Raw genomic sequence first — 26,630 nt, forward strand, 5'->3', positions numbered from 1 at the left:
AAGGAGAATACTTTGGAATGAAGTATCTGTTTCTGTTTTTGAGATTATTGGTCAGTAACCCCAATTACTTTTGCCTCATTTCATAGACTCTACTTTCCAAATTCTTAATCAGTTCAGCCTCTAACCTCTCAGTGTACTTTTAATTTTCACCCATATTTCCAAACTCTAAAAGAGATCTGATCAGATTAGGTCTCACTTAAAATCGAAAAGTATACAGTATAAAGTCTAGAGCTTAGCATTAGCCATCAAGTGACCTTATTTAATTACTAGTTTGTGACCACAGCTTTTATCTTCTCTAAGTCTCAGTTCACTCAATGGCATGTCTTTCTGTTAGTCAGGATAAAACTGGTTAAGAAAATAGGTTTCCTGACACTGATTTGTGTTTAGATTTATTGAAATTCAGAAAATGAACACTTATTCTAAATTTACTTCTCCAGCAATACTTTTCTACATCTGCATTGATTTGACATGAAGAAGATCAATAAATATAGCCATAAGATTCATAACACATATGAAAATTAACTTCAGCCATATGTAAATCTGAGAGGAGATTTTTAAAATATTTAAATTCAAAGTATTTATTAACGCTCCCAAAGAAAGGTAAAGTTCACTGTAGTGAACTACAGTAACTACAGCCTTGATTATAAGTATGTTTTAATCCTACTTTATTTCAATAAGATATAATTTTACAATTTCTCTTTTCATTTTTTATAATTTAATATACTGCAATTTTCTATAATTCCATATACATACATGCATGTGTATATATGTGTACATATATGTATATGCACACATAGACACACACATACACTATTACCTGTTTTTGAAAACTCTGAGCAATTTGGAGAAATATTTTTAGGAAAATATGATTTTTTAACGTCTAAGCGTAAGTCAATTAATCAGAATTTACTGATTATTGTGCAAAGCCCTTTGGGTCATACTGAGAAGCATAAGACATAAATGAAACTAGAGACAGAGAGGTGAGATATACACAGGAAAGGCATTCTGTGGCAGAGCTTTCCCAGACAGGGGAGCAGCAGGAAGCACATTGATGATATCAAGTTAATGAAGATGGAGAGACTGGAAAGCCAAACTGGGGTACTGAGAGCACTGAATGCAGGCAAAGGAGCCCAAGTAAAGCCAAGTGGGACTGAACAGTGTCCCAACACAAGGCAATTTTTCTAGAGACTTATTTCTGCAATTTTGAAGACAGGACTAAGAAATGAAAATATGAGAGCTAGAAACAGGCGGAAACAGGGTTTTTAATATACTTACTAAGTAGTGAATCACTTCAAATTCATAAATTAGAAGAACAGTTCTTTGGCGGATAGGTCCTTTTCTGAGATTTGATGGCCTTCAACCTTTCACCTCTGCCCACCCTACTTCTGATCTTCATTAAACTTTTAAAATTTTGTCTTCTCCAACTTTTAGTCCCTGCAATCTTCTATTTGGCAATCTATTCAATCATCCTTGTGGTTTTCCTCTCTGCCCTTCCCTTGGATTCTCTGTACTGTGTCACCTGTACTGTGTTCCAGGCAATGAGTCCTCCTTTGGGTGGCACTCTTGTCCTGCCTAGCCCTAGACCTGCTAGACAGAAACTTTCAGTTAGTAATTAGTTGAATTGAATTGAATCGAATCGAGTTGCATAGAATTGAGTCCCTCCACCACCTGTAAACACAAATCCACTCATCCACTCCTTCCCCTTCTTTGAAATTCTCAAAACCACTAAAACACAGCTGATTTTATTAAAAACAGCAAGTATTCGGTCAAGCTAACATGTAGTTGTGGCTCTTGACTCAAAGGATGTACAACTCACAAGACAAGGGAAGCATTGCAAACTCCTAAGTGGCCTGGGTCTCCCAGCGTTTTGATGGGCCAACTTATCTTCCCAATTCTCAGTTCCCCAGAGTAGTGGGAGCGAGGAAGGAGGGAGTAACATGCAACCGACTTAATGCACTCTTACTTATAAAAGTCTGTAGCAACAAGAAATAAAACAGTGCCCTACATTCTTTATTAGATTCAACTTCCAGTGTACAAACATCCTAATTCAGATTAAACAAAATTGCCCACACACATTCCATTTCTAACGAGACTGTTTTCCTCCCTTCCTTCCCCTCCCGCTTCCCTCTTGCATTTCTTTCTTTCTTGTTTTCCCCCAGTCTTGGTTCTCCTTTCCCCCAGCTGATCACAGCCTTCCCAAAGAAAAGCCTCCCTGTGACCACGAATCGCCATAAAGGAAGGAAACCCTCCATAAGTGAAAGCCAAGCCCTCAGCGGGGCGTGTCGGGGTGGACGCCCCCACCCACTATTAGTGTGAGAAGGCTGGACAGCGAAGTTCAAGTGTCCACAGGAGAGGCACGGGGGTTACCAGATCTGCTCACTTGCATAAACGGACCTATCCCTTCTGCGCAATCGGACCCCAGGAAAGCAGCCTCCCTTTAAGGGCCTAGGAGCACGGCACTTTGAAAGTGCCCTCCTTGCCCAGACCCCGGGAGAAGTGAGGGGTGCGAAGGCGGAGCCACTGGGCTGGAGACACCCTCCGAAGGTCCGGCCCTCGGCTGCGTTCCTACTACCTTAGGGAGTTGGCGCGGGGAGCGGAATCACCCTGTCAATGAAAGGCAGATGTCCCTTTAAGGTTTGCTTCGCAGCTCGTGGACTTTAGCCTAAACAAGGACCCGCGAAGCTGGCTTTATTTGTCCATGTCTCGGACAGAGCCTGGGAGGCTGCCAGTGGGATTTCAGAGACCAAGAGTGCGAACGGCGGGGAGATGTGGCAATCCCTCTGGGATGCGAGAAGCGTGAATCGAACTTAGAGGGGCTGGTCGAAAACACAGGAAATCGCTGTACTGCTCCCAGGCGCCGGGGCCAACGGGGCCAGCGACTGAGACCCACGGCGGCGGGCGGAGTGGCCCAGAGCAACGCGGCTCCAGCGCGTGGTTTCGCCGAGTCCTTCCCTCCGATCCAGTGCGTCCCCCGGGCGCTGCAGCCGCTCCAGCTATGGACCCCCGGCGCCGCGCCAGCCCAGGGATCGCTGTCGCCTGCTGCTGGCTCCTCACCGGTGAGTGACCCTGCTTTTCTCTGAGCATATCCTGAGCTCGAGACTCGAGACTAGGGGCTTAAAGTGGGGAGGGAGGCATGCAGAGCTTCGGCCCGGAGGGGAGAACGGAGCGCGGATCCACTTTCCGGCGCTCCAGGTACTCTGGGCAGGTTGGAGTACAGAAAGCAGTTTCTGCGTTTGGGTTTTGTTATGAATTACGTTTGATGTCGTTTCAAAACCTTCCACCCCAATGTTAGGCGGGAGCTGTGCTGAAAACTTTACAAGGTGGAACTGACTTTTCAAATTAAAGTTGTTTTGACAATATACGTGGTATTTTAGGACTTTGCTGATAGCTTCTACCTTCCTTTTCTTTTCTTTTTTTTTTTTTTTGAGGGAGGTAACTATCGGACACCTGATTTATAATATGCAAAGTTCCTACCCTCAGGTTGCTCAAGAGTGGGTATTATTCATTTTCTTGCTGTCAGATACTCAAGATATTTTCTGCTACAAAATGAGGAAAGGGAAGAATGCAAGGTGAAGTTGCCTCTTGTCTCGAAATGATGTTTCTGTGTTAAGACCCAGGAGAAGGAACCTATTGAAATTGAGGAAGGAATAGTGAACATTTACTTTGTAAATATCACACAGCCGACTAAATTTTTAAATGCAAAATATCGTATTGTTACTTGTGCATAAATAGATATCTTTCAGGAGAGACAAACACAGTGGAGATGCAAAGTTACGTTCAATTTAGAAAAAAGGTTGAATCGTAGCATTTTCTAAGATTTTCCAAATGATTAACCCGTGGTCAGATCTTTTTTACCAGTTACTGACTGAGAGGGAAAAGTTGCAAGGGTGAAAGAAAGAGAAGGCAGATAGGGTGAAGCTTTGTGTGAAAAGGGCCAATAATCCAAACAGTGGCAACTTCTGAACCACTTTACAGCCAGTGAATGGTTGACCTTATCAGCCACCGTCACTACCCTTTACATGTGTTTGACCTATGACTCCTCTCCAGCTCAAATTTTTTGGAGGTTGTTTGCATTATTTTCTTGTTGTTGTGCAAAATATGAATGGTTTACTAACTACTCAAGTTGTACCTTTTTCATTTTACTAAATAAGCAGTCACTAATGCAGAAATGATCAAACGAGGTCTGCATATCCTCTAAAAAGACAATGAAACTTGAAAAAACAGAAACAAATTATAATTTCTTATACATATATATATATATATATTTTTAATTCAACTACTTTATTTCCCCATGCCTAAAACAGCCACAAGTTGTATACTGTGGGTTTTCTGCAATTGTTGGGGGGTAATAAACCTTGCTAAATCCAAGAAGGAACTTAAAGGAAAATAATGCATACACATTAAATTACATTTAATTCTCTTTTGTGTGTGTATATATGTATTATATCTATATCTATACACATATTATTCAATCATATTGAAATTTAGAGTTTAAAGTTATCTCAGAATCAACAGGTTCCTTATATGTGCTATATTTATGCCCATTTCACAACACAATAAGGATCTGAAATTTGACTTCTTCCTTTCCTTTGTTGGTTACCCTGTCAGTCATCATGTTGTCAGCTTCCTAACAAACTTCTCATCAATTCATAGAGTCCACAACTAATCTGGGGTCTTATCACCATACCCACCCTTGCACAGTACTGCAGAACTCATCATCTTGTCTTCATTCTGAACTTAACCTCTAATTCATCTTCCTAATACATAATTTTCATTATACCTTAGTCTTTAGTCAAAAATCTTTGGCGGTTCTTTGTTATCTTTCAGATAAAATCGAACATTCTCAACTGACCTTTCAGGGTCTGCCCTAATCCAGCACCCTCTGTCTCCTACTATGCCTCTATCAGTTTCCTATTACTGTTGTAAAAAATTGCCACAGATTTACTGGCTTAAAACAAGACAAATTTACTATCTCACAGTTATGTGGGTCAGAAGCCTCACTAGGCTAAAATCAAGATGCAAGCAGGGCTGCATCTCTTCTGGAGGCTCTAGGGGAGAATCCATTTCCAGGCCTTTTCCAGATTCTAGAGGCAACATGCATTCCTTGGCTTGCAGCTCCACTTTTCATCTTCAAAGCCACCAAAGTAGCTTCTTCAAATCTTTTCCTGTGACTCTGCTTCATCATCACATCTCCTTCTTCTCTGACTCTGACCTTATTTCCTTCCTCCTATTAAAATCCTAATTACTTTGGGCTCACCTGAATAATCCAGGATAACCTCCCCATATCAAGATTCTTAATATAATCATATCTGCCAAATCCCTTTTGCCATATAAGGTAATATATTTGCAGGTCCAGGGATTAGGAAATGAAGATATTTGAGAGACCATTATTCTGCCTACCAAAACCTCTGAACACAAACTGCCCCTGATAGGCAGTCCCACTTCCTTATTTCCCCCTAATCCTCATGCTCATCTTACTACTGCACACGTAATCTTGTTTTCTGCATCTAGAAGAGCACTCCACCCTTCTTTCTTACCACCCCCTGCCATCTAAACAAACTCCCCCCAGTCTTCAAAGCTGGGTTTACATCCCTACAACCACCTACCCAACAAACCATCCCAGTAAACTTCCCATTATATTTAGAACTGCCTTGTATTAGCTTTTCCCAACATTTAAAAATGATTCATCAAGAAAGATGCCCTTCTCTAAGTCCAAATGAAGTCTTTATTGTTAATTTTTAAGCTTTTTTAAAATTAATTTATTTTATTTATTTTTGGTTGTGTTGGGTCTTTGTTGCTGTGTGAGGGCTTTCTCTAGTTGTGGTGAGCAGGGGCTACTCTTCGCTGCGGTGCACAGGCTTCTCATTGCGGTGGCTTCTCTTGTCGCAGAGCACAGGCTTCAGGTGTGTGGGCTTCAGTAGTTGTGGATCTCGGGCTCAGTAGTTGTGGCTTGCAGGCTGTAGAGCACAGGCTCAGTAGCTGTGGTGCACAGGCTTAGTTGCTCCACAGCATGTGGGATCTTCCCGGACCAGGGCTCGAACCCGTGTCCCCTGCATTGGCAGGTGAATTATTAACCACGGCACCACCAGGGAAGCCCTTTATTGTTATTTTATATATGTCAAAGTCCCAGCAAAAAAACTAGTGGCATATATAAAGGATTTAACTGAAAAAAATTAAATCAAGGGACTGCTGGCAGAAGCATATAAAGGAACTGACAAAAGATGGCTGGAGCATGCAGAATGAGCAATAGTAGAAAGAAAGTACCTGAAGCAACATGAGAAGAAAAGCCACTGCCGTTCCTAGGCCTGAGAAGGCAGCGGTGTCAGCTTGACTGTGAACTCTGGCTATGGGAGGGGGACCACTGGACAGGAGCTGTGGCCATAAGAAGAAGAATGCAGCTAGTGCCAAAGTTGAAGCACAGCAGGGAGAAAGCAGGGGAAATGAATACCCCTGCTTTTCCTTCTACCCCCTAATGCCTTGCCTGGCCATCCCATTGGCCATGTCCAAATGGCAGAATTCAAACTCTCAGGGGACAAGGGTCAAGACAAACAATAACAGAGAAATACTAGCACAACTTATTGCTGAAAGGCACATATTTTCTGAGAATGTATTAGGTAAGAGGCCCTGTGCCAAGAATTTTGGACATATTACATTTTAATCTCAAAAAAGGGAAAATTCTGGAACTATTATCTGTATTTTAGAGATGAACAAACCAAAATACTAAGAGGCTAATTTGACCAAAGTCACCCAATTAATAAACCGCAAAGCCTGTTCAGATCTCTCATGCTCTGAAATAATATACCAGGCTGTCTAAATGTTAAGTCCATTTCTCTCTTGCTCAGCCCTCTAAATGTTAAATCCAAGCATAATTGTCTAAAAGACTTTGATAAAGATCTAATTAATGGTGAAGTGAGTCTGTTATTTCCATGACTTTTAGGTATATAGTGAAATTAGATGATGTCCCTCCCTACATTAATTGTAAGTCAAATAAGACTACTATCTCTGGTTATTAAGAATACAAATATAGAATTATCCCTAATTGAGTTATATATCTTTCCTCCCTAGAAACATTTTAGTTAGCCTGAAAGCAGGAGTCTTCTTTTGTGACTTTTTTCACAGGCAAGATTTCCTATTCTAAAAGAAGTGAGCTAATGGCTGGATATGGAAGGAAGTCAGCCACCTACCCATAACAAAGAAATGACCTCCAATGACACACAATGGAAGACAGTGAATATATTTAAGTCAATATATGATGTCTGTAAAGGCAGCAATAAATTCATAGGAATTTTGTTTGTTTAATAAATAGGCAGTGACAGTAGCAATAAAATATACATGCCAAACTAGTTTGCCTATTTTTCTTCCCTGCTGTCATGATGCTATTTTGATGCATGAGCTCTTGGACCACCACTTATAACTGTGGATCTTACTTCCTTAGATGGATGTTCCTCTACCTGTGTTCCAACACCTAAACCCAACAAACTTCCCACTGGATTAGAACTTGCTGAATTTTAATATGCCCCTTAAGTATTTCATAAAATAAAGGAGCTCATGTTTTAAATATATTCAGAAAATTAGGCATCAAAATGCTATTCTTTACCTACACTGCTCTTCTGTGGTATGAAATACAAAATAGTGTATCTGAATTCATGTTAGGAAATTGAGATGAAAGATATTTGGAACTGTTGTCACAATGCTAAAGTCAGAATACGTTGCCTATTCAGAGTGGTCTGTGACTGGAGAATTGTATTCGCTCTCAAAGCAAGTACAGTAGAGTATCAACAGATGTAAATGAGCTGAATATATTCTCATCCTCATGATTATTAAGCTTCTTTCAGCTCCTCTATTGTGCCAGCTCCTCTGCAGCCTCCAGGCTTTTGCATAAGCAGTTACACTGCTACTGGTCCTCAAGTCCCCATATGAATGTGATTTCCAAGAAGCCACTGGAGTAGATTGGACCCCTCCCCCAGAGATTTGTAGGCCCTTAGCACTTTTGCTTCTACAATATACCACATATTAAAATTAAACATCTAACTGTCTGTTTTCCCAGCTCCCTGTATGCTCTGTGAGGATAGGGTCTTTGTTCATTATCTCTACCATCTTAGAATAATAGTCACTTGAAAATTTGTTATTGAACGAGTCACAAAAGACTAGACTACAGACAAACTCATAAAATACTTAAGGGGTCAGGTTGTCTCTTTTAATTATATCCCCACCTGGAATATTTCCATCTACCCATATTTATATCTAACTGAATGGAAGACACCATCAACTGAATGCTGCACCGTTATTTTATGTACTATTAAGAAAGAAAAGTACTGCCAATCCAATTATAATTGCTAAATGGTTAGATGCCTCCAAGTTTCAAGAGATGTTGAAATGTGGGAAAATATACATCTGAAAATTATAATAAATAACATGCAGTATATCTACATGCAATTTTCTATCACGTTTCTTTGTACTTTTAAAACATGCATCATAAGATTTCAGACACACTCCTTCTAGGTACAAAGATATGAACATTGTCCCCCTTCTCAGTTCTCTTCCAGAGCCAAATCTGTATCTAATTGAGGGGATAATTGCTCCTCTGGCACCAGCAACCTCACCAGATCCCAAGAGCAGACCTTCCTCTAAATACTCTCCCTTTAAAAAGGAAGCTTCAGGAGGAGAAAGGTGACAGTAAAAGTAATAAAAAAATGTTCCAGGTCACAGGATCAATAACGCTAGTTTTGGCAAGCTTAACGTCTCTAATATTCTATCATATTGGTGGTTAGAGCTAGGGCCATGTATATTTGAAGGGACCTAATTTTTATCTAACGTCTTCTATAACTTAAAAGGAAGATGAAAAAGTCAACTAAATCTTAAAAGGAGATTACAATATATGTACTGGTTAGTATTAAGAATTCATTTTATGTGCAAAAGCATTAATATTGTTTTATCCAAATGTAGAGCTCTATAAACAAATTAAGTGAGAAATCTGATTTGAAAAATCATAATTCAAATATTAAAAGGAGTGAAGACATATGCTTTTTTCTATGAACTATCTGAGATCTGCTGAAATAAATGTAAATTCTTAAATTTAAATAGGACACTTAAATCAATCACATTAGAACCTCAAATGATTAAGATGAATGGTCTGCATATTTTATTATAAATCCTATACTATTAATACAAATTACAATGTACTTTCAAAATTTTCTTATTAACTATATACTTTTAGTTTGCCAAGTACTACAGTTTGAAAATGCATGGGTATTGACCAGTTCCTAAAATTATATATTTTATTGTAATATTTTTAATAAAATGATCCGGTACTGTACAGAGATTCATACAAACAGGAACATCCCCACACACACACTTTTGTTGATAAAATTATTTATTTGGTAGGAGCTTTGTATTGTTCTGTGACAGTTGCAAGTAAGTAGTTTTAATTACAGGAATTTAGATAGTAAGTGAGTACAGCAAGTTCCTTTAAAAAAGAAAAAAAAAAAAACCTTTCCCTTTTCCCTTTCACCATTTTGCCTGAATTCGCTGAATAGCCCTCCCTGTTGACCACTAACTTTGCCTGTGGAGGTCACATAGGCACCTTTGTACAATCTAAGGTTAGCACATTCTCTCTAAATAAACTATTGCTATTTTCACTAGATATTTATAATCAGAGTGCTAGCTATTTATTTTGTAAAGATCATTTTCCAAACCAAGTATAATAAAACTAATTGTCATCATACATTATTTTTGAACATTTTAAGACCTTTTCCTCGTTAAGATGTGTTTAAAAATTAATCATTTTCTTATCTATGCATGGATTATCTCAAAAAACTGAAAAAGGTTTACAGAAACTTACTTTAAGAGTAATCTTTTTAAATTGTTAGTAACATTATAAAACAGAATGTGATTTCTTAATTTTAGGATATCAGTGAGAGACAAATCAAAAACTCTGAATTAAAGGAGAAATAAAGCTTGTAAAGCCATGTCTTGGAAGCCTTGAATGCCAGGGAATTTGGATTTTAATTAATAGGGAATGAGAACCCCAAATAACTCGAAAGTGTAATGACTGATCTAGAAAGACTAAGTTATAACACAAAATCTAGGAGAAAAACAACTGATCATTCAACAAGCTCAAGTTACTAAAAAGAAAATTCTATTACAGACGTTTCATATTAAATGATAATTCTGTGAAAAGTTTTGTAGTATGTTCAATCACTGAAGCACATTTATATTTAAAAAGACAGCCCAAAGCAGTGTGCCTCATAATTAAAACAAACAAACAAAAGAACCACAGAATCAACAGTCTATGGGGGTTTCCCATAGATTCTCAATGTAGAAATATGTGTGTATTTTTCTAAAGTAGAATATTAGATCTTTCTCAAGAATTACAACGGTGACCTAGGCTGAGCAAAAGGAATATTACATTGAAAAGAATATAAGGACTGTTTTAAAGTAATAAAAGAGCAAGGAAGGGACCTTCCTTTCAAATGCCCTAGGTTGGTTCCTAAGCTGTGAGTCTTTGTTTAACTGGCAAAGGTGAGAGTTAAGGGGAAATGGCAGTGGGTAATAGCACATAATCTTTGGGGTTGCAGAGATGATTTCAAGCATCCATAAATGTAGAATTGTGTCAGTGGAAAGAGAAAGTGTGGAATTAAGCAGACCTGGATTTGAATGCTGGTTGTGTGATCTTGAATACATTTCTTAACTTCTCTGTAATTCATTTTCTTCATCTATGTATGAGGATAACAAATATTTACCTTACAGGTGAGGACCAGAAAAAGCATAGGAAAGTACCAGGTGAATATTCAGTAAGTGATAGCTCTTCAGTAAAAACCTAACATTTATTAAGGTCCCTGGGTGCCTATCACTGTGATTCTGTGGTTTTCGATCCTTGGCAGATTTTTCAAGAGGGGGATGATTATACTTAGAAAGGTGATCAAGGAGTATCTCAAAGCATCTCCTCCTTTCCCTCTCTCCCTCTCTCCCTCTCTCTCTGTCACACACACACACACACACACACACATTCACTCTACCAGTTAAGAATTCTTGTAGCTTAACAAGCACCTTTTAAAAAGATACATGTCCTTTGGAGACACAAGCCATACTCACACTTTAGTGTGATCAGTTCCTTGCTCAGTGAAAAGCTGCTGGGTTCTCCTGGAAGTAGAAGAAGGCAGTCTGAGTTAGGAACTTTGGAAGGGCACTCAGTATGATAGGAAGGTGGGGAAGGAAGGAGGTACAGAAAGAGAAGGAGGGAGAAGAGAGGCCACAAAATATTGGTTCTAATTTACACTAGAGTTTTGGAGGGGACCTATGTATCCCCTGACAATCTCTGAGGAAGTTAATTGAGATCTGAGTATCAAGACTTGTGCCAACATCATATTGCTCCCTTTCATCCCTGTCTCACCAGTTCAGGATGGTAAGCTTCCCTTTAAATGCCATACGCAATAAGATAGGAAGGCGAATGGGGAAGATTTGTGCCCTCTTCTCTCCAACCCATCTTAACTCTCAAGAAAACTTTGGTAGGCTTTTTCTATTCACTGGTCCTTTTAAGAAGAAAGCCCCACTTCCCAAACTCCCCCGCCTCTCCTTCCCCCCGAAAATGTTAAGTGACGTAAGGTTTTTCTTAGCAATGAATTCTGTAGCTATTCAATCAAGGTCGGTCATAGTAGAACAGTCCTTCCCTACTTCCCCAATCCTCAGCTCTCAGCTCAGCTTTGACAGTGAAGATCCCGTCCTAAACTACCGAGACCCAATTCCCCCCCGTAAACATTTCACAGGCTACTGAGCTGCGGAAAGCTGAGTCTGCCAACCTTGGATTCTGGGATTCTCAGGACATCAGATCAAGCAACTGAGAGGTCCATCCAGGGGTAAATTCCACAGATGGTTTCTTCTTTCTCTGGGATCAATGTTCTAACATCTGGGTTAATCAGATCATGCAGACTTGGTTAATTAAGCGCAGAAAACAGCTGGGCACGTTACTCACGGCCCAGACGCACCATGACCAGTCGTTCTTAAGAAACAGCTTCTGGACAGACCAGCTCCAAAAAGCGTGTGGCGTCTGAGTGCGGATAAGGCAGGAGCAAAGCGGGCCGTAGTTTGGACCTTGGGGCCAAATCCGCACTTTTCTGAGTTCCTTTTACTTTTCCGTAAGTTTTGAAATTGCATTTACCCGGCAGGAGAAGGTGTACCGTGGCAACCGCACACAGCTGAAAAAAATATATATGTTTGCACTCACAAACTCCCCAGATTCTTCACAAACAGGGGTGGAAGAGAAAACTTAGGACGTCCAAGTTCAGCATTAATACGAATGACTCGCCAGCAAAGATTCCGTACACTTCCCTCGGGTGGTTTATTCTCCGAGAAACAACTCCCAGCTTAGTGCGCCTGCGCACGCGCAAGCTGCGGCCCCGCCTCCCCGTTGCGGACGTAATACGTGCGCCGGGAGGCAGGACGTGGGCTGCGCATGCGCCCTTACTGCATCGGCCTCTTGATCTGTACGGCGGCTGGAACCGGGGAGAAGGTGTTCGTCGGTGTCTCTTGCGCCGGTCCGACGCGGCGCGCCCCGAGACCACGAAAAGGAAGGGCTAAAGTAAGTGTTCCCCCCAGCCGCTAGAGTCATATAGAAAGTGTTTCCTTCCCGCCAGGCAAGTGCCTGTAGGAACCGGACCCCGTCCCCTTCACGGCCTAAACTTTCCCCTCCCTACCCCTTTCCTTGTGGCGATCCCCTCGGTTCCTCTTGTTCTGGCAGTGAGCCCCTGCCAAGATCATGAAGCTCGTGAGGAAGGACATTGAGAAAGACAATGCGGGCCAGGTGACCCTGGTTCCCGAGGAACCTGAGGACATGTGGCACACCTACAATCTAGTGCAGGTGGGCGACAGCTTGCGCGCCTCCACCATCCGCAAGGTACAAACGGAGTCCTCCACGGGCAGCGTAGGGAGCAGCCGGGTCCGCACTACCCTCACTCTCTGCGTGGAGGCTATCGACTTCGACTCTCAAGCCTGCCAGCTGCGGGTCAAGGGGACTAACATCCAGGAGAATGAGTATGTCAAGATGGGGGCTTACCACACCATCGAGCTGGAGCCCAACCGCCAGTTCACCCTGGCCAAGAAACAGTGGGACAGTGTGGTTCTGGAGCGCATCGAGCAAGCCTGTGACCCAGCCTGGAGCGCTGATGTAGCGGCTGTGGTGATGCAGGAAGGCCTCGCTCATATCTGCTTAGTCACTCCCAGCATGACCCTCACTCGGGCCAAGGTGGAAGTGAACATCCCTAGGAAACGGAAAGGCAACTGCTCCCAGCACGACCGGGCCTTGGAGCGGTTCTATGAACAGGTGGTCCAGGCCATCCAGCGCCACATACACTTTGATGTTGTAAAGTGCGTCCTGGTGGCCAGCCCAGGATTTGTGAGGGAGCAGTTCTGCGACTACATGTTTCAACAAGCAGTGAAGACGGACAACAAAGTGCTCCTGGAAAACCGGTCCAAATTCCTTCAGGTAAAACAGTCTTACCCAGGGATAATTAAGAATGGGCAGAGGGGTTTATGTAAATGACTCCTAAAGTTTTAGAACTAGGAAAAGTACAAGAGGAGGAAGGTTTAACTTGACTGGGATTGTAAGTGAGATCATGAAATGAAAAGAGACTAGCAAATTGATATAGTAAACTTGGCTTAAATCCTTGAACATATAAAGCCTTACCAGTGTTTTTGGCTTGAGGTCATTGTGGGCTGTTTAATGGGTACTCTAAGAGATCTTTTGTCTTAACTTTTGTAATTGTGATTCTAGGTACATGCCTCCTCTGGACACAAGTACTCCCTGAAAGAGGCCCTTTGTGACCCTACAGTAGCTAGCCGCCTTTCAGACACTAAAGCCGCTGGGGAAGTAAAAGCCTTGGATGACTTCTATAAAATGTTACAACATGAACCTGACCGAGCTTTTTATGGACTCAAGCAGGTGGAGAAGGCCAATGAGGCCATGGCAGTTGACACATTGCTCATCAGCGATGAGCTCTTCAGGCACCAGGATGTAGCCACACGGAGCCGGTACGTGCGGCTGGTGGACAGTGTGAAGGAGAACGCAGGCTCTGTTAGGATCTTCTCCAGTCTTCATGTGTCTGGGGAACAGCTCAGCCAGTTGACTGGGATAGCTGCCATTCTTCGCTTCCCTGTCCCTGAACTCTCTGACCAAGAGGATGATTCCAGTTCCGAAGAAGATTAATGATTGGAACTAATAATCGAGACAACCTGTGTCTCACTCCTTCACTGTTAGATTTTCTCAGCATCCTTGTGACAGAAAGCGGCGAAAGTGGCACTTTGTGATTCTTACAGGGGTTTCTCATGTATTTGGTCACACTAGGTGATTTGTGGTTGGCAGGACATGTATTCAAACTGAACAATAAAAGGAAATAATCTCCATGTATTACCATCTTTATTAATTGGGATAATTTTATTTCAGAATTATGAGTTATTCGCAGTACTTAGAAACATTTTGTATATTTAAAACGAATGCCCGTATATTCTTTGGAATAGACTGTAAAATCCCATACTGCATGCTTTGAAGTAGTTTTCCTTAGGAAAAGCTTTTTAATATCTCATCTTCAGTTTACATTGTTTATTTTAATTCGGCATGGTGTTCTTACACTGGTTTTCTTAATGATCCTTTTCTCCCCATTTCCGCCCACATTCCATTTTTTTTAATTTTTAAATTTATTTGCTATTTTAAACGATAGCTAAATAATTAGAAGATTTTCTTGGGGACAACTTTAAAATGTGTTTTTCTTAAGAGACTTGTTAAACCAATCATGTTAAAAGTAACAAGGTGGGGGTTTTTTTGCTTTAGAACTAATCATAATTGCTTCAGAGGAGCACTTAGTTAGTTATTTTTAGGTCATTGAGCTTTGGTCTGCTAAGGATTCTCAGGATAATCTATTTAAGGTGCCTTTATTTTTAAAATGAGGCTAAGGTATGTGATTTGCTTATGGGCTATTAGTGGCAAACCTAGAAGTAGTCCCCAGTCTGGACTTGAGTTCTTTGCACTGCTACACCATTTATGTATTTATTTTGTGGCTTATCATAGTTAAATACTTAATGCTACCTTGAATTTGTATTTGCTTTTACATTCTTAATGGACTTTCTCTACGCCCTATTTTAGGGGTGAGAAAGCCTGTTCAGAAAGTTTAAGTCACATCATTAGTATGTGGCAGTTGATTTGTACTCCAGCTCTTTACCATACTTAGGGAATTTCGGCAAATAGCTGAGAGTTTTAAATATTTTCATTATTTTTTCCAAGAGTTAGGGAGGGGGCCTTGAAATGTAATTGCATCTTGACCTTTTACACATCTCAGCTTAGCAAAATAATTAGGAAAGGCCTTATGAAGAAAGAGTGATAATTCAGTCTGTAACTCCAGGATCAGTGGTGCCTTCTTCAAATAAGGACACTAAGTAAACTCTTGCTTGTCCTGTCTGTGTCTGAGCCTTTCTCCCGGTGTAAGTGCCAGGTTTGGGGATTATTTTTTTTAAACTTCCTAACTAATCTGAACCTTTTTATCTGTAGTTGGGGGTGGACACCTCCATATACTTTAAAACCACATTTTTATATGTCTATTGTACTTCCTAATCAAAATAATTCAGATTGTCGTTCCATTATAATTCATGAATATTTAAGATACCATTAAAAGTATGTTATTAATAATTTGGTAGGAGTGTAGATATGAAGTCACTAAGATTCTTAATGTTAGAACCTGATTGATAATGCATCATATTCTCAGGAAGAATTTGGAGATTTGGGGCCTCGTGCTCATAATCTATGCAGAACTGGTTATTCCTAGCTGTTATCCTTGGTAATAAAAACCAGGGGAAATAAAAGCTTATGGTAAGTCTGACCAATACATTTTAGGACATAAGTTCTCAAATTTAGCTGCCTCTTAGCTTCACCTTGGGAGTTTTAAAAACTCTATACCCAGACTGGACCCCAGACTAAATAACCTTACACCCCTAGCAATGCTGGAGTGTTTTTTTAAATTATTATTAAAGCTCCCAGGTGATTCCAATAGGCATCAAGGCTGAGACCCTTGATTCAGGCCTTGCTATTCAAAAGTGTGGTCCATGGACCAGCAGCATCCCCTGAGAGCTTGTTAGAAACTGGGATCCAGGGCTGTACACTAAACCTATTGAATTGCAATCTGTATCTTAACATCTCCAGTTGATTGCTGTGTATAATCAAAGCTGATAAACATAAGCAATATCTTATTCTCCCTGTGCTACTTAATCTCTGCCTAGGGTTGCCAGCCATAGAGAAAAAGATTTGAGTTTTAAGAGAGCTAAACTGCCAATATTCAATTAAATTATCTATAAAACTCTAAATGAAAGCCTGTTTATATGTCTATAACATATTTAAAATCTTTAAGAATTTGTATTTTTAAAAAGTTACATATTATACCAATACCATTATCAAGAGTATAAATCTTCCTAGATGCATAGGTGTAAATATCAAAATAGTGATAGGAGCATATAAAATACAAAATTAATTCAACTAATCAGTTTTTACTATTCTACAGAAAACAAAACGAACCATAGGTCTCTGGAAATCATATGCACTAGTTTAATTCCAATTGCTCTTCATTAATAAGGAATGACTATGGTAACAAATGGAAACACTGTCAATAACATACCTCTCACATTAATGCAATGTTGTACTGTAAGTTTCCATTTACCATAAGGTGCTTGTTGTAAACAAAGATTGCTACCCTCACTAGGCTCAATAAATGAGAAGTTTGCAATTTGTTTCATTTTGTTCCAGATATGATACATATAAAATTACGTTTTGCTATTCCTGGTCTATTATATGTTAAATATTTTGCTAATTTTACGTCTGGACAGTTGATGCTGGATTTCACTTTCATTACTCCCTTATATACAAGTTGGATTCCCCCCCACCCCCAGGTGCCACTAGAATAGCTTTGTAAAGCTAATTTTCTTTCATCTCTAGTTACTTTCAGTCATTAACTTTAGTTTCCTTTTTTAATCCCTGTAACCAGATATCAGACTCACAGTATCTTTAACAGAAGTGACTCATAATTTCTGCAGTTCATATATTCTGGAACTGAAATTCTCTTTGTTGCTAAAAAAAAGTACACGGATGAAATGGTGTATATGTGAATTCCGCAAAGTAGAAGCTGTTTGTTGGGAAGGTACTATTTTGCTTTTAAATCAGATGGTTTTCCAAGTAAATAAAACTGGCAGTTTGTATTCAGTATTAGGATATGTTGAATTACATGTTGAAAAGGGGTTTCTAAGGTGTTTCTTAGAGTTTGAGTAGAGAGAAATTCTTTCGCCTGTGGCCAGAGCTTAGATATGAGGCATCCATATTTATATTACACCAGTCATCAAGGGCAGTACATTTAATTTTATCCGTTCATTTTTTTAGTACCTGTTTGAACCCAGTACTGAGCTGGGTTTAGGGAAGAAACATGTAAACAAATCACTGGATAAAAGTAACTTGTAGAAAGTATGAGAGGGCACAATGTTGCAAGGGGTCGCTTTTCGAAGGAACTTTATAGAGCAAGAGCCAGTAAATGTACTCAAAATGATAAACCTGGAGAGGTTATCAGGAAGAGGAGGAGGGCGGGGCAAGTGTGCTAATCACATCAGACCCTCCATGCCACAATAAAGAGTAGGTTCGACCATTATGAGAAACCACTGAAAAGTTTAAACAGGAGAATGGCATGATAAACTTTGCATTTCACAAAAATCACTGTTTGGCAGCATAAAGGATGCATTGGAGGAGGCAAGATTGGAGGCAAGGAGACAGATTAAGAGAACACTTATTAGAAAAATTTAAGAGGAAAATGATGATGGTCTAAACAAAGGCAGTAAGAATGAACAGTCAAGAGGAGGTATTAGGAGATAGGCTCAGAGGGACGTGAGGTTTGTTCAGAGTTATGGAAGGAGTAGAGTCTAGGGGTAAATCTCAGGGTTTTTTTCTTGACTGGTGGGAGATATTAGGGCATAATTCAGACACAGGAAAAATAGGAAGAGAAGCTGACTTGCAAGGAAAAACAGTAAGTTCAGTTTGGAATCTGGTTTGAAGTGCCTGTGGGACATCTGTAATACTTTTCCACCAGACTGTTATATGCTTACTTACTCCCTTCAGGTTTTTGCTCAAAATATCACCTGCTCCATGAAGTCTTCCTAAACCAGCCTTTTTAAAAAATGTACCTTCTCCAAGATTCCCTTATCCTTCCTTGTCTTATTTTTCTCTGTAACGCTTAATTTCACTTAGTTGTTTTGCTTATCATCTATCTAGAATGTAAGCTCCAGGAAGGCAGAGATTATTGTCTATTAGGTCATTGCTATATCCCCAATGCTAAGAACAAACCCTGGCACAGAGTAGATGCTCGAAAAAAAAAAAAAAGATGACTAAATGAATGACCGAATGAATCAATCTCCAGAAGAAGGTCCCTTAGGCAGTTGTGCATACAGTTCTGAAGTTCAGGAAAAAGCATTTGGCCGGGGATAATAATACAAGAAATGTTCAGCATATAAGCAGACCTGAAATCATGGAGAAAAAAAAATGACCTAGGAAGTATTAGTAAAACTAGAAATAAAAGAGGGCCAGGCATCAAAGCATAGGGAAACAGCAATATTTAATCTCTTTAAATGCTACTTCATTCTCTGTATTATAACAAAGCACAGGTGTTTATAGATTTCAACACTTAATATAGTCAGATAATTATTTTTCCCCTACATATCTCTATAGTGTACTAGAGATATACATGTAGAATAGTTAAAGTATTGATTTCATAAAAAGCTGAATTTTTAAAAGTTCTTAAGATAAAAATTTCTAAGTCAGGGGGCAAAAACTAAATTACTTTTGTTTATGTTTTTTAAGTGGATCTTAACATACATGTACATTTACTAATTTAGTGTATGAAAAGTTAGTTTTAAAAAAAAGATATATTAGGGGGTGATGATTTAATTTATTAAAAGATTTTTCTCAGGATCCCCATAGTACAGGGATTATTAGCAAGCTCTGTTTCATTCAGGTCGAAGGGTTACTGCTATACGGCCCTTAGCCCTCATGTCTGCTACCCTAATCTGCATCTTTGATTCCCTCACCACTTCCTCTTTTACTCCCTGTGGGACCACAGGTGTCAGAGTTGTGACATAAACTTTGCAGAGTTATACCTGTTCTAAAAATTGATTTTGACCAGCCCATAATTTTGTTGATACACATTTTTCAGCAAATGAGTTCCCAGTTAGTGAAGAACAACTAAAATGGGGATGTAAAAGCCATTATAAAAAGAATAAACAATTTCAGATAAAGTTTTTAAAGCCCTAAATAAAAGTTTTCTTCATGTTGATGTTAGTGTATTTAAACTTTGTGCTGTGATTCAGTTTACGTATTTTAAAAGATTTAGTAGTTTAGAAAAGTGCTATTCAAGATTTTCGTAATGCATTGTGTGTATTGCTGATGAATTCTCAATTTAGAAGTTTAGTGCAAAAGTGTTACAGAAAAGCCAAAATGGTTTCTAACGGAGTTGAGATGCAAGTATAATACTTCTGTGTATCAAGGATGCCTTACTTAGAAAAGATTCAAAGTCAGCAATGCAGCTAATTAAGATGTTGAAGAATAAAGCCTCTAGTAATGGCCTAGAACAACTTGAGGAGTTACTTAACATCATCAAGTAGCAGGTAAACTTCACTAGAAATAAAAAAGAGATTGGCTAAGTTCAGGAAGGAGATAGTTAAATTAGAAAGACTATGAAAAGGCATTGGCAAAAGATATTTGTTAAGCTGAAGCGGAGATGATAAAATCTCATTCATCATGTTTCTTTACATGGCAAGAATTCTTCGTTTTTAGGAAGTGTTTGATACAGCATCACCATCTCTATTCTCATCCATATTTTAGAGTGTTCTTTGTAGATTTCCAAGTATACTAATTGAAAGATAGCCCATTTATTTTTCAGTATTTAATTTCTCTATCTTAAGAAACATGTTAGTGTATTCTGTTGTGGTAAAGAACACCGGGAAGGACACTGGGATATTGTGAATTTATTCGTTTAAATTTAGGAGAAGCTAATGTGTTTTCTCAAGGAAAATCCACTTTTGTGTGCAGCACTTTAGTTGTATGCAAGTCTGCTGACACTATCATTTTTGCTTTTGACAGCGAATACTTTAATTCTGTAACAATTGACATCAATATGGGAAGGTCTTATATTTCTAGATGCCAGTTGCTAAAGATTGTGACATTTATGATAAATTGTAGGGATTTGGATTACCAGTCTTCCTTTAGGTTCCCTTTCCTTCATCCCTTAACATTGCCCACATTCTTTAGAATGCCTGTTTTTCTATAAAGTAGGAGACCTAGAGGACTTAGAGCTTATTTCAACTTAGGCTGCCACATTTGGTTCCAGAATACCCAATACTGAGGCAGGGCAGTATCTGCCAGACAGCAAATACCAGAGAACAGTGTCTTTGCAGCCACATGCCTGGCCATGCACAGGGTTGGCACCACTGTCCCAACTCCAGAAATGGACGACCTGTTAAAATAAAAGTAACCACGTGCTTATTAAAGACCAGACCTGTGGGAAATGCTTTAAAAGGAAATATTTAATTCTTTGAAGAGTCCTATGAGAAAGGTTTCGTCAGTACTATTTTCAGGTAAGAAAACAAAAGAGGTTAAATAATTTGTCCAAAATCACATAGCTGGTGACTGTGATAAGGTGCCCAATCAGGCAACTCTCTAAAAATACAAGAATGCCAGTCCATTCCTCAATTTTCTGTTTGGAGTAGGTCAAATGTACCTAGAAATAGAAAAATGATTCGGTAACACTAAATTTTATGTAATTGGCCAAGCTTTGTTGCAGTCATTTTGTATGTTGTTTTATTTACCTACCACTGTTACTTTTCGTCTCTCATGAAAAATCAGGAACTCAATCATATGTCATTCTAGTCTGAAATACAGTTGAGGATTAGAAAGTGTACAGAAACTGTTGTAAGTCTATATATTAAACCAAGCCCCTCAAGCCTTTACTCAGCATCTGTTACTATTTCACACTTAGTTTTAGCAAGCTTGTCTTTTAAAAAAGTTTTAAGCCTACTATCTTAATTCATGCATTATTGTAACATAGTAGCATCTTAAGTAGCAGAAACTATGCTACTTCGGTATGCAAAGATGAATTAAGATATGTGTCCGTGGCTTTAATCAGCAAGTTAGATATCAAGGAGAGATGACCACAAATGGCCAAGCTGACAGGGAGGTGACTGCAGTGAGAAATGACAGCTCGGGTGGATCCTGACTCACCATCGAAAGGAAAAAGTCTAAGGCTTAGAGGCTTTCACTGGGGCCTGAGGACATTACTGTGTTATAATAGCTGGCGTTCATATTGAGGAAAGGATTGAATTACATTTGGTGCATTACATTCAGAAGTCAAGGAAATGGATCGTCTTTCAAAATTACTTTTCTCCAAAAATCATTAAAAGATAATCAAACTTAAAGAAATCTTTAGCTATCTGCCATACCTAGAATGGCAGTTCCAGATAGCCAGAGTTTTACCATACCTTAATAGTCTTAATAAGAAAACTTACATAATGGTTGAAAGATGAATACTTGTTAAAGAAAAACATCCCAATAGATTTTAGCTGTAAAATGTATTCAGAGGTAGGAGGTCCTCTGAGTTCAAGTCTAAGTTCCAGAAGTTTTATGTCTGGAATTTTTCGTCAAGTCCTAGTGTAAACATCAACTAGAAATTTTTGTTTGACAGCAGTGTGAAAAATTGCTCTGTGGATATAAAACATTTTAACCTTGTGGTTCAGCTCATTGATCCTGTGACCATAATTTAGAGTTTTTTCTTCCTCTCCAAGTATATTGTTGACAATGGTAGAAGTCACTTTTTTTTTTTTTTTTTGATGAGGTGAAGGAGAGGAAGATTGAAAATGCATTGTAGTACACGGCTCTGAATCATTTAGAATCATAAAAGGTTAATGATGTATGGAAACTTTTATGTCATCTGACCTACTCACTTCATGATACGGATGTCAGCCGAGGCCCAGAGAGTGTTGGTAACTCGCTCAAAGTTGCTCAAACGAGAGTTTTTCATAGAGTCCACATTCCTGTTTGATCCATCCTATTCCAATTTCTTACACATTTTCTTGTCACCAGTGCACACTGGGAGGCAGTTGGGGTAAGTGAACAAAGACCAATATGAGATTCTAAAAATGCCCTAAACCCTCCTTTATCAAATAATTCTTCATCTTGGGGCAAGACAGTTTCTCAGAAACATGACTGAGACTCAAACCCAGCTTTGAAGTCCATTTGTCCATTCTTCGAACAACTATTTATCTTCTGCTAGAGAAAGACTGCCTCCTGCCTTTCTTCTTCTGAGAATCATTTCGTTCTTCTGGCAACCACTTACTAAATACCTAGTATGTGCCAGGCAGTCTGCCAGCCCCCAGAGATATGAGGTGAATAGAGAAGATCACAGTCCCTTCCTTCAAGGGAAACCCAGTCTAGGATGGGCAAAGACAGAAAGAAAACAAGCAATCACAGCACTGCAGTAGGTACAGGAATAAGAACTGTGTGGGAATCTGAGAGCTCAAAGGGTGCTCTTAACTCAGCCTGGCTTCACTGAGGAGGTGCTATCGGAGCTTAAACTGCTAAATTCCAGAAGCTCACACTGATCTTGCATTGGTTTCTAGAGCAGTGAGGCAAAGGAAACTGAAAGCATTCCTCTCAAATATACTTGGTAAAATGTTTTTCTTCTAAGTATTGGTCCCTGTAATCCCTAAGCTCTCTCTAAGCTCTGCAGTAAAGAGTCAACAAACCTAAGAGACATCATGGAGAAAGGAGGTTATGTTGCTTCCTACTCTCAGAAAGAAGTGAAAAAGGCATCAGTGGAATCAGAAATACAAACAGGAGACCATGACTGAAAAGAAGAGAAAGATGCTAGAACCATTGTATTTTCCATATTTTTGTTATCTCCTGTTTCTCTCTCATGACTTAACAGCAAAACAATTAAACCAGAAAAGAGAGCTTGTTGCTCAGTAAGCCGGGGGCAGGACATCATGTCCTCTCCACAGCCATTCTTGGAAAAGAGGTTGTCCAGGGTAGAGTGGGTGGTGGTGGCCTCCTTGGGGAAAGGGAAACAGGCTTCTGGGCCTGCTGTCAAGCGGGAAGTGCCAGAGAGCTGACTTGGGCCTGGGGAAAGCCCAGAGGCTGGCCGGCAGGAAGACCTGGGGTCTTTCCTATCTCTTTATGCACCATTTTATCCTTGGTACAAAATTCAGGAAAATAACCTTCATAAACAACTTCTGTCCTAAGTAGTACATTTTACTAAATGGCCAACATGGATTGGGTGTTGTGGAAGGAAGGGGAATTTTCTGCAGAAGGGAGAAAAGAACACAGTCTATTTTATGAGGAGGAGTGAACTCTGGGAATAGTGCTCTGACCCTGTGTGTCTCAGCGGTATTCTCAGCCTGGGTGAAAGGAAGTGGAAGAATGTGTGGAATGTGGGGAAGTGGGAAGAGCTGAGACACAATTAGTTCTCTGCCTCATTAAATGTAGTAATATATTTTTAAGAAAATGAGTCTGTTATCACTGTAGTAAATTTGGGCCTAACTCCTTGCCTAGAACTTGACAGAGCTTAATAAGTGTTAGAATTTTTCCTGCCTTTCTGGGAATCATTTTCACCCTTATCTCTAGCTCTTATACTCTCTCTGGGTCACAGTAAAATATAGTGGGAAATGGTGTGAGTAGACAGGAAATGTGGAGAAAGACCCGGCCTTTTTATAACGGTTTGCTGTAGATTTTAAAGCTCTTAGATTTGCATTTGATGCATGGGTTCACATATGTCCTTCTAAATGAATTAGAAACTTTAATTGTCAGAATCAAGAAAGTAATACAGCCAGATTTTATACTTGAGACTATAAAAAGGATGTTGCACACCAAAAATTACAGTGTAATGTACATGCTGTTTGCCATAGTTACAAAAAAGACTGTGTATAAGCATTTGCAAAAGCATCGCCTTTCTGAATAACTATGAATCACAGAAGAAGTCATCTATGCCATTCTCAGAGGACTCTGGCTGTGGTAGGACAGACATGAGAACTGGCCTGTGAATCAGATCAGGATGTGCCCAGGCCCTACCGGTTGGTTGTGTGACTTGAAATCATTTCATCCTTTTGAACCTCCATTTCTTCATCAGTAGATTGCGGAAAGATGGGTGGGACTTGATTTCCTAGGCACTCTTGCAGATCCCTGATTCTACTTGGTGCAGTAGCAATAATTGTTTGTTATTTTTAAAAGTGGTATCTTGGGCTTCCCTGGTGGCTCAGTGGTTGAGAGTCCGCCTGCCGATGCAGGGGACACGGGATCGTGCCCCAGTCCGGGAAGATCCCACATGCCGCGGAGCAGCCATGGCCGCTGAGCCCGCGCGTCCGGAGCCTGTGCTCCGCAACGGGAGAGGCCACAACAGTGAGAGGAAGTGGTATCTTTCCAGCAAAATAAATCTTCAGTGACTCAGGTTTAAAAAGAATCTATTTTGCACCATATTCCAAAAGCTGCCAAATTTGGGGTTTGGCTGACTGCTAAAGAGAGCAGCCTGTTAGAAGGAGCAAATTCCAGAGCTGAGGGTCATGTTTTACAATGCTTTGCCAATACTCCCATATGTTCAAAGTTGTTAGGGGCCTTTAAACTTGAGCATCAGGAGAGAAACAGTTGTTTAAAACATTTTGTCAATAGGTACACAAAAATTTTCAACTGTACAAATATACTTGAATAGTTTGCCACATTCCAATGACATGCCAAGTTGCACAGTCCTGCCACTTTCCTCCTTGTTACTTTTCCTCCCCTATCAACTTTGCTTGCTGTCCCAAAGAACTAGGTAATGAGAAAACACAGGTCTTTATTTTTACCAGAATGTTCTTTCAGTTTGGCCAGTGGTTCTCAAACCAGGCAGCTAGGGAGTTTTAAAATCACATGATGACTGGCCCCACCCCAGGCAATTAAGTCAGAATATTTGGGGAAAGGAATCCAAGCATCTGTACATTTAAAAAATGCTCCCCAGGTTTTTCTTTCTTTTTTTTTAAACGTTTTATTTTTTTAAACATCTTTATTGGAGTATAATTGCTCTACAATGGTGTGTTAGTTTATGCTTTATAACAAAGTGAATCAGCTATACATATACATATATCCCCATATCTCCTCCTTCTTGTGTCTCCCTCCCACCCTCCCTACCCCACCCCTCTAGGTGGTCACAAAGCACCGAGCTGATCTCCCTGTGCTGTGTGGCTGCTTCCCACTAGCTATCTATTTTACATTTGGTAGTGTATATATGTCCATGCCACTCTCTCACTTCGTCCCAGCTTACCCTTCCCCCTCCCCGTGTCCTCAAGTCCATTCTCTATGTCTGCGTCTCAATTCCTTTCCTGTCCCTAGGTTCTTCAGAACCTTTTTTTTTTTTTAGATTCCATATATATGTGTTAGCATACGGTATTTGTTTTCCTCTTTCTGACTTACTTCACTCTGTATGACAGACTCTAGATCCATCCTCTAGATCCATCCACCTCACTACAAATAACTCAATTTCGTTTCTTTTTATGGCTGAGTAATATTCCATGGTATATATGTGCCACATCTTCTTTATCCATTCATCTGTCAATGGACACTTAGTTTGCTTCCATCTCCTGGCTATTGTAAATAGAGCTGCAGTGAACATTGTGGTACATGATTCTTTTCGAAGTATGGTTTTCTCAGGGTATATGCCCAGTAGTGGGATTGCTGGGTCATGTGGTAGTTCTATTTTTAGTTTTTTAAGGAACCTCCATACTGTTCTCCATAGTGGCTGTATCAATTTACATTCCCACCAACAGTGCAAGAGGCTTCCCTTTTCTGCATACCCTCTCCAGCATTTATTGTTTGTAGATTTTTTGATGACGGCCATTCTGACTGGTGTGAGGTGATACCTCATTGTAGTTTTGATTTGCATTTCTCTAATGATGAGTGATGTTGAGCATCCTTTCATGTTTGTTGGCAATCTGTATATCTTCTTTGGAGAAATGTCTGTTTAGATCTTCTGCCCATTTTTGGATTACGTTGTTTATTTTTTTGATATTGAGCTGCATGAGCTGCTTGTAAATTTTGGAGATTAATCCTTTGTCAGTTGCTTTATTTGCAAATATTTTTTCCCATTCTGAGGGTTGTCTTTTCATCTTGTTTATGCTTTCCTTTGCTGTGCAAAAGCTTTTAAGTTTCATTAAGTCCTATTTGTTTATTTTTGTTAACACTCTCCAGGTGTTTCTTATCTGCAACCAGGTTATACGTTGGCCCTTCATCACCTACTAGGCCAGTTGGCCCTAAAGTGTTGTGTGGCCACAAAACCAGTCAGGGTCTGGCTAAGAAAAAGAGATGGAGCATAGAAAAAATTGTGAAATTGTAGATTAATTATCCCCATTCCTGAAAAGGCAACTCTAAAAAGTTGATGAGGGCAGTGTATTTCTTTAGCTTTAATGCCTCGTTGCAAGGTTTGACTGTACCTTATGTATTTTGTCTTGCTATAATAAATTCATAGTTAGGATTGATAGTGAATATTTATTGATGTACATATATTGCTCAGTATAGTGAAGGGAGTTACAAAAAAGTAGCTCCTTGA

The 26,630-nt window shown here is 39.7% G+C and overlaps 2 protein-coding genes and 1 long non-coding RNA gene across 5 annotated transcripts in view; 2 read left to right on the forward strand and 1 right to left on the reverse strand.

The window, feature by feature from the left end:
- Positions 1 to 12,371, reverse strand: part of LOC132516808 (uncharacterized) — a 196,967-nt gene extending 184,596 nt beyond the window's left edge. For 2 of the 3 annotated variants that reach the window (XR_009539469.1, XR_009539471.1), the window contains exons 1-2: positions 11,799 to 12,371; positions 11,095 to 11,142 (exon numbers count right to left, since the gene is read on the reverse strand). This is a non-coding gene — a long non-coding RNA (uncharacterized LOC132516808). Of the gene's footprint in view, positions 1 to 5,702; positions 6,051 to 6,264; positions 6,373 to 11,094; positions 11,143 to 11,798 lie in introns of those variants that run through there. The other variant, XR_009539470.1, reaches the window with a different exon arrangement.
- Positions 2,857 to 26,630, forward strand: part of ITGA1 (integrin subunit alpha 1) — a 165,985-nt gene continuing 142,211 nt past the window's right edge. Inside the window, exon 1 of the mRNA XM_060142938.1 lies at positions 2,857 to 3,056. Coding sequence (XP_059998921.1) covers positions 2,996 to 3,056 — 61 coding nt within the window. The 5' untranslated portion in view covers positions 2,857 to 2,995. The remainder of the gene's footprint in view (positions 3,057 to 26,630) is intronic.
- Positions 11,250 to 14,401, forward strand: PELO (pelota mRNA surveillance and ribosome rescue factor). Its single transcript, XM_060142939.1, has 2 exons — positions 11,250 to 13,480; positions 13,769 to 14,401. Exons 1-2 carry the CDS (start codon positions 12,755 to 12,757, stop codon positions 14,198 to 14,200), a joined length of 1,158 nt encoding a protein of 385 aa, XP_059998922.1. The 5' UTR covers positions 11,250 to 12,754; the 3' UTR covers positions 14,201 to 14,401.

Source organism: Lagenorhynchus albirostris, chromosome 3 (assembly GCF_949774975.1).
Source record: "Lagenorhynchus albirostris chromosome 3, mLagAlb1.1, whole genome shotgun sequence".
NCBI classification, from domain to species: Eukaryota; Metazoa; Chordata; class Mammalia; order Artiodactyla; family Delphinidae; genus Lagenorhynchus; species Lagenorhynchus albirostris.

What these genes read in the sequence shown, in the direction of transcription:
- PELO (XM_060142939.1), top strand. Translation starts at nt 12,755, where the DNA reads ATGAAGCTCGTGAGGAAGGACATTGAGAAAGACAATGCGGGCCAGGTG. An exon ending in ACCGGTCCAAATTCCTTCAG is followed by an intron (nt 13,481 to 13,768) that starts GTAAAACAGTCT and finishes TTGTGATTCTAG; the next exon opens with GTACATGCCTCCTCTGGACA.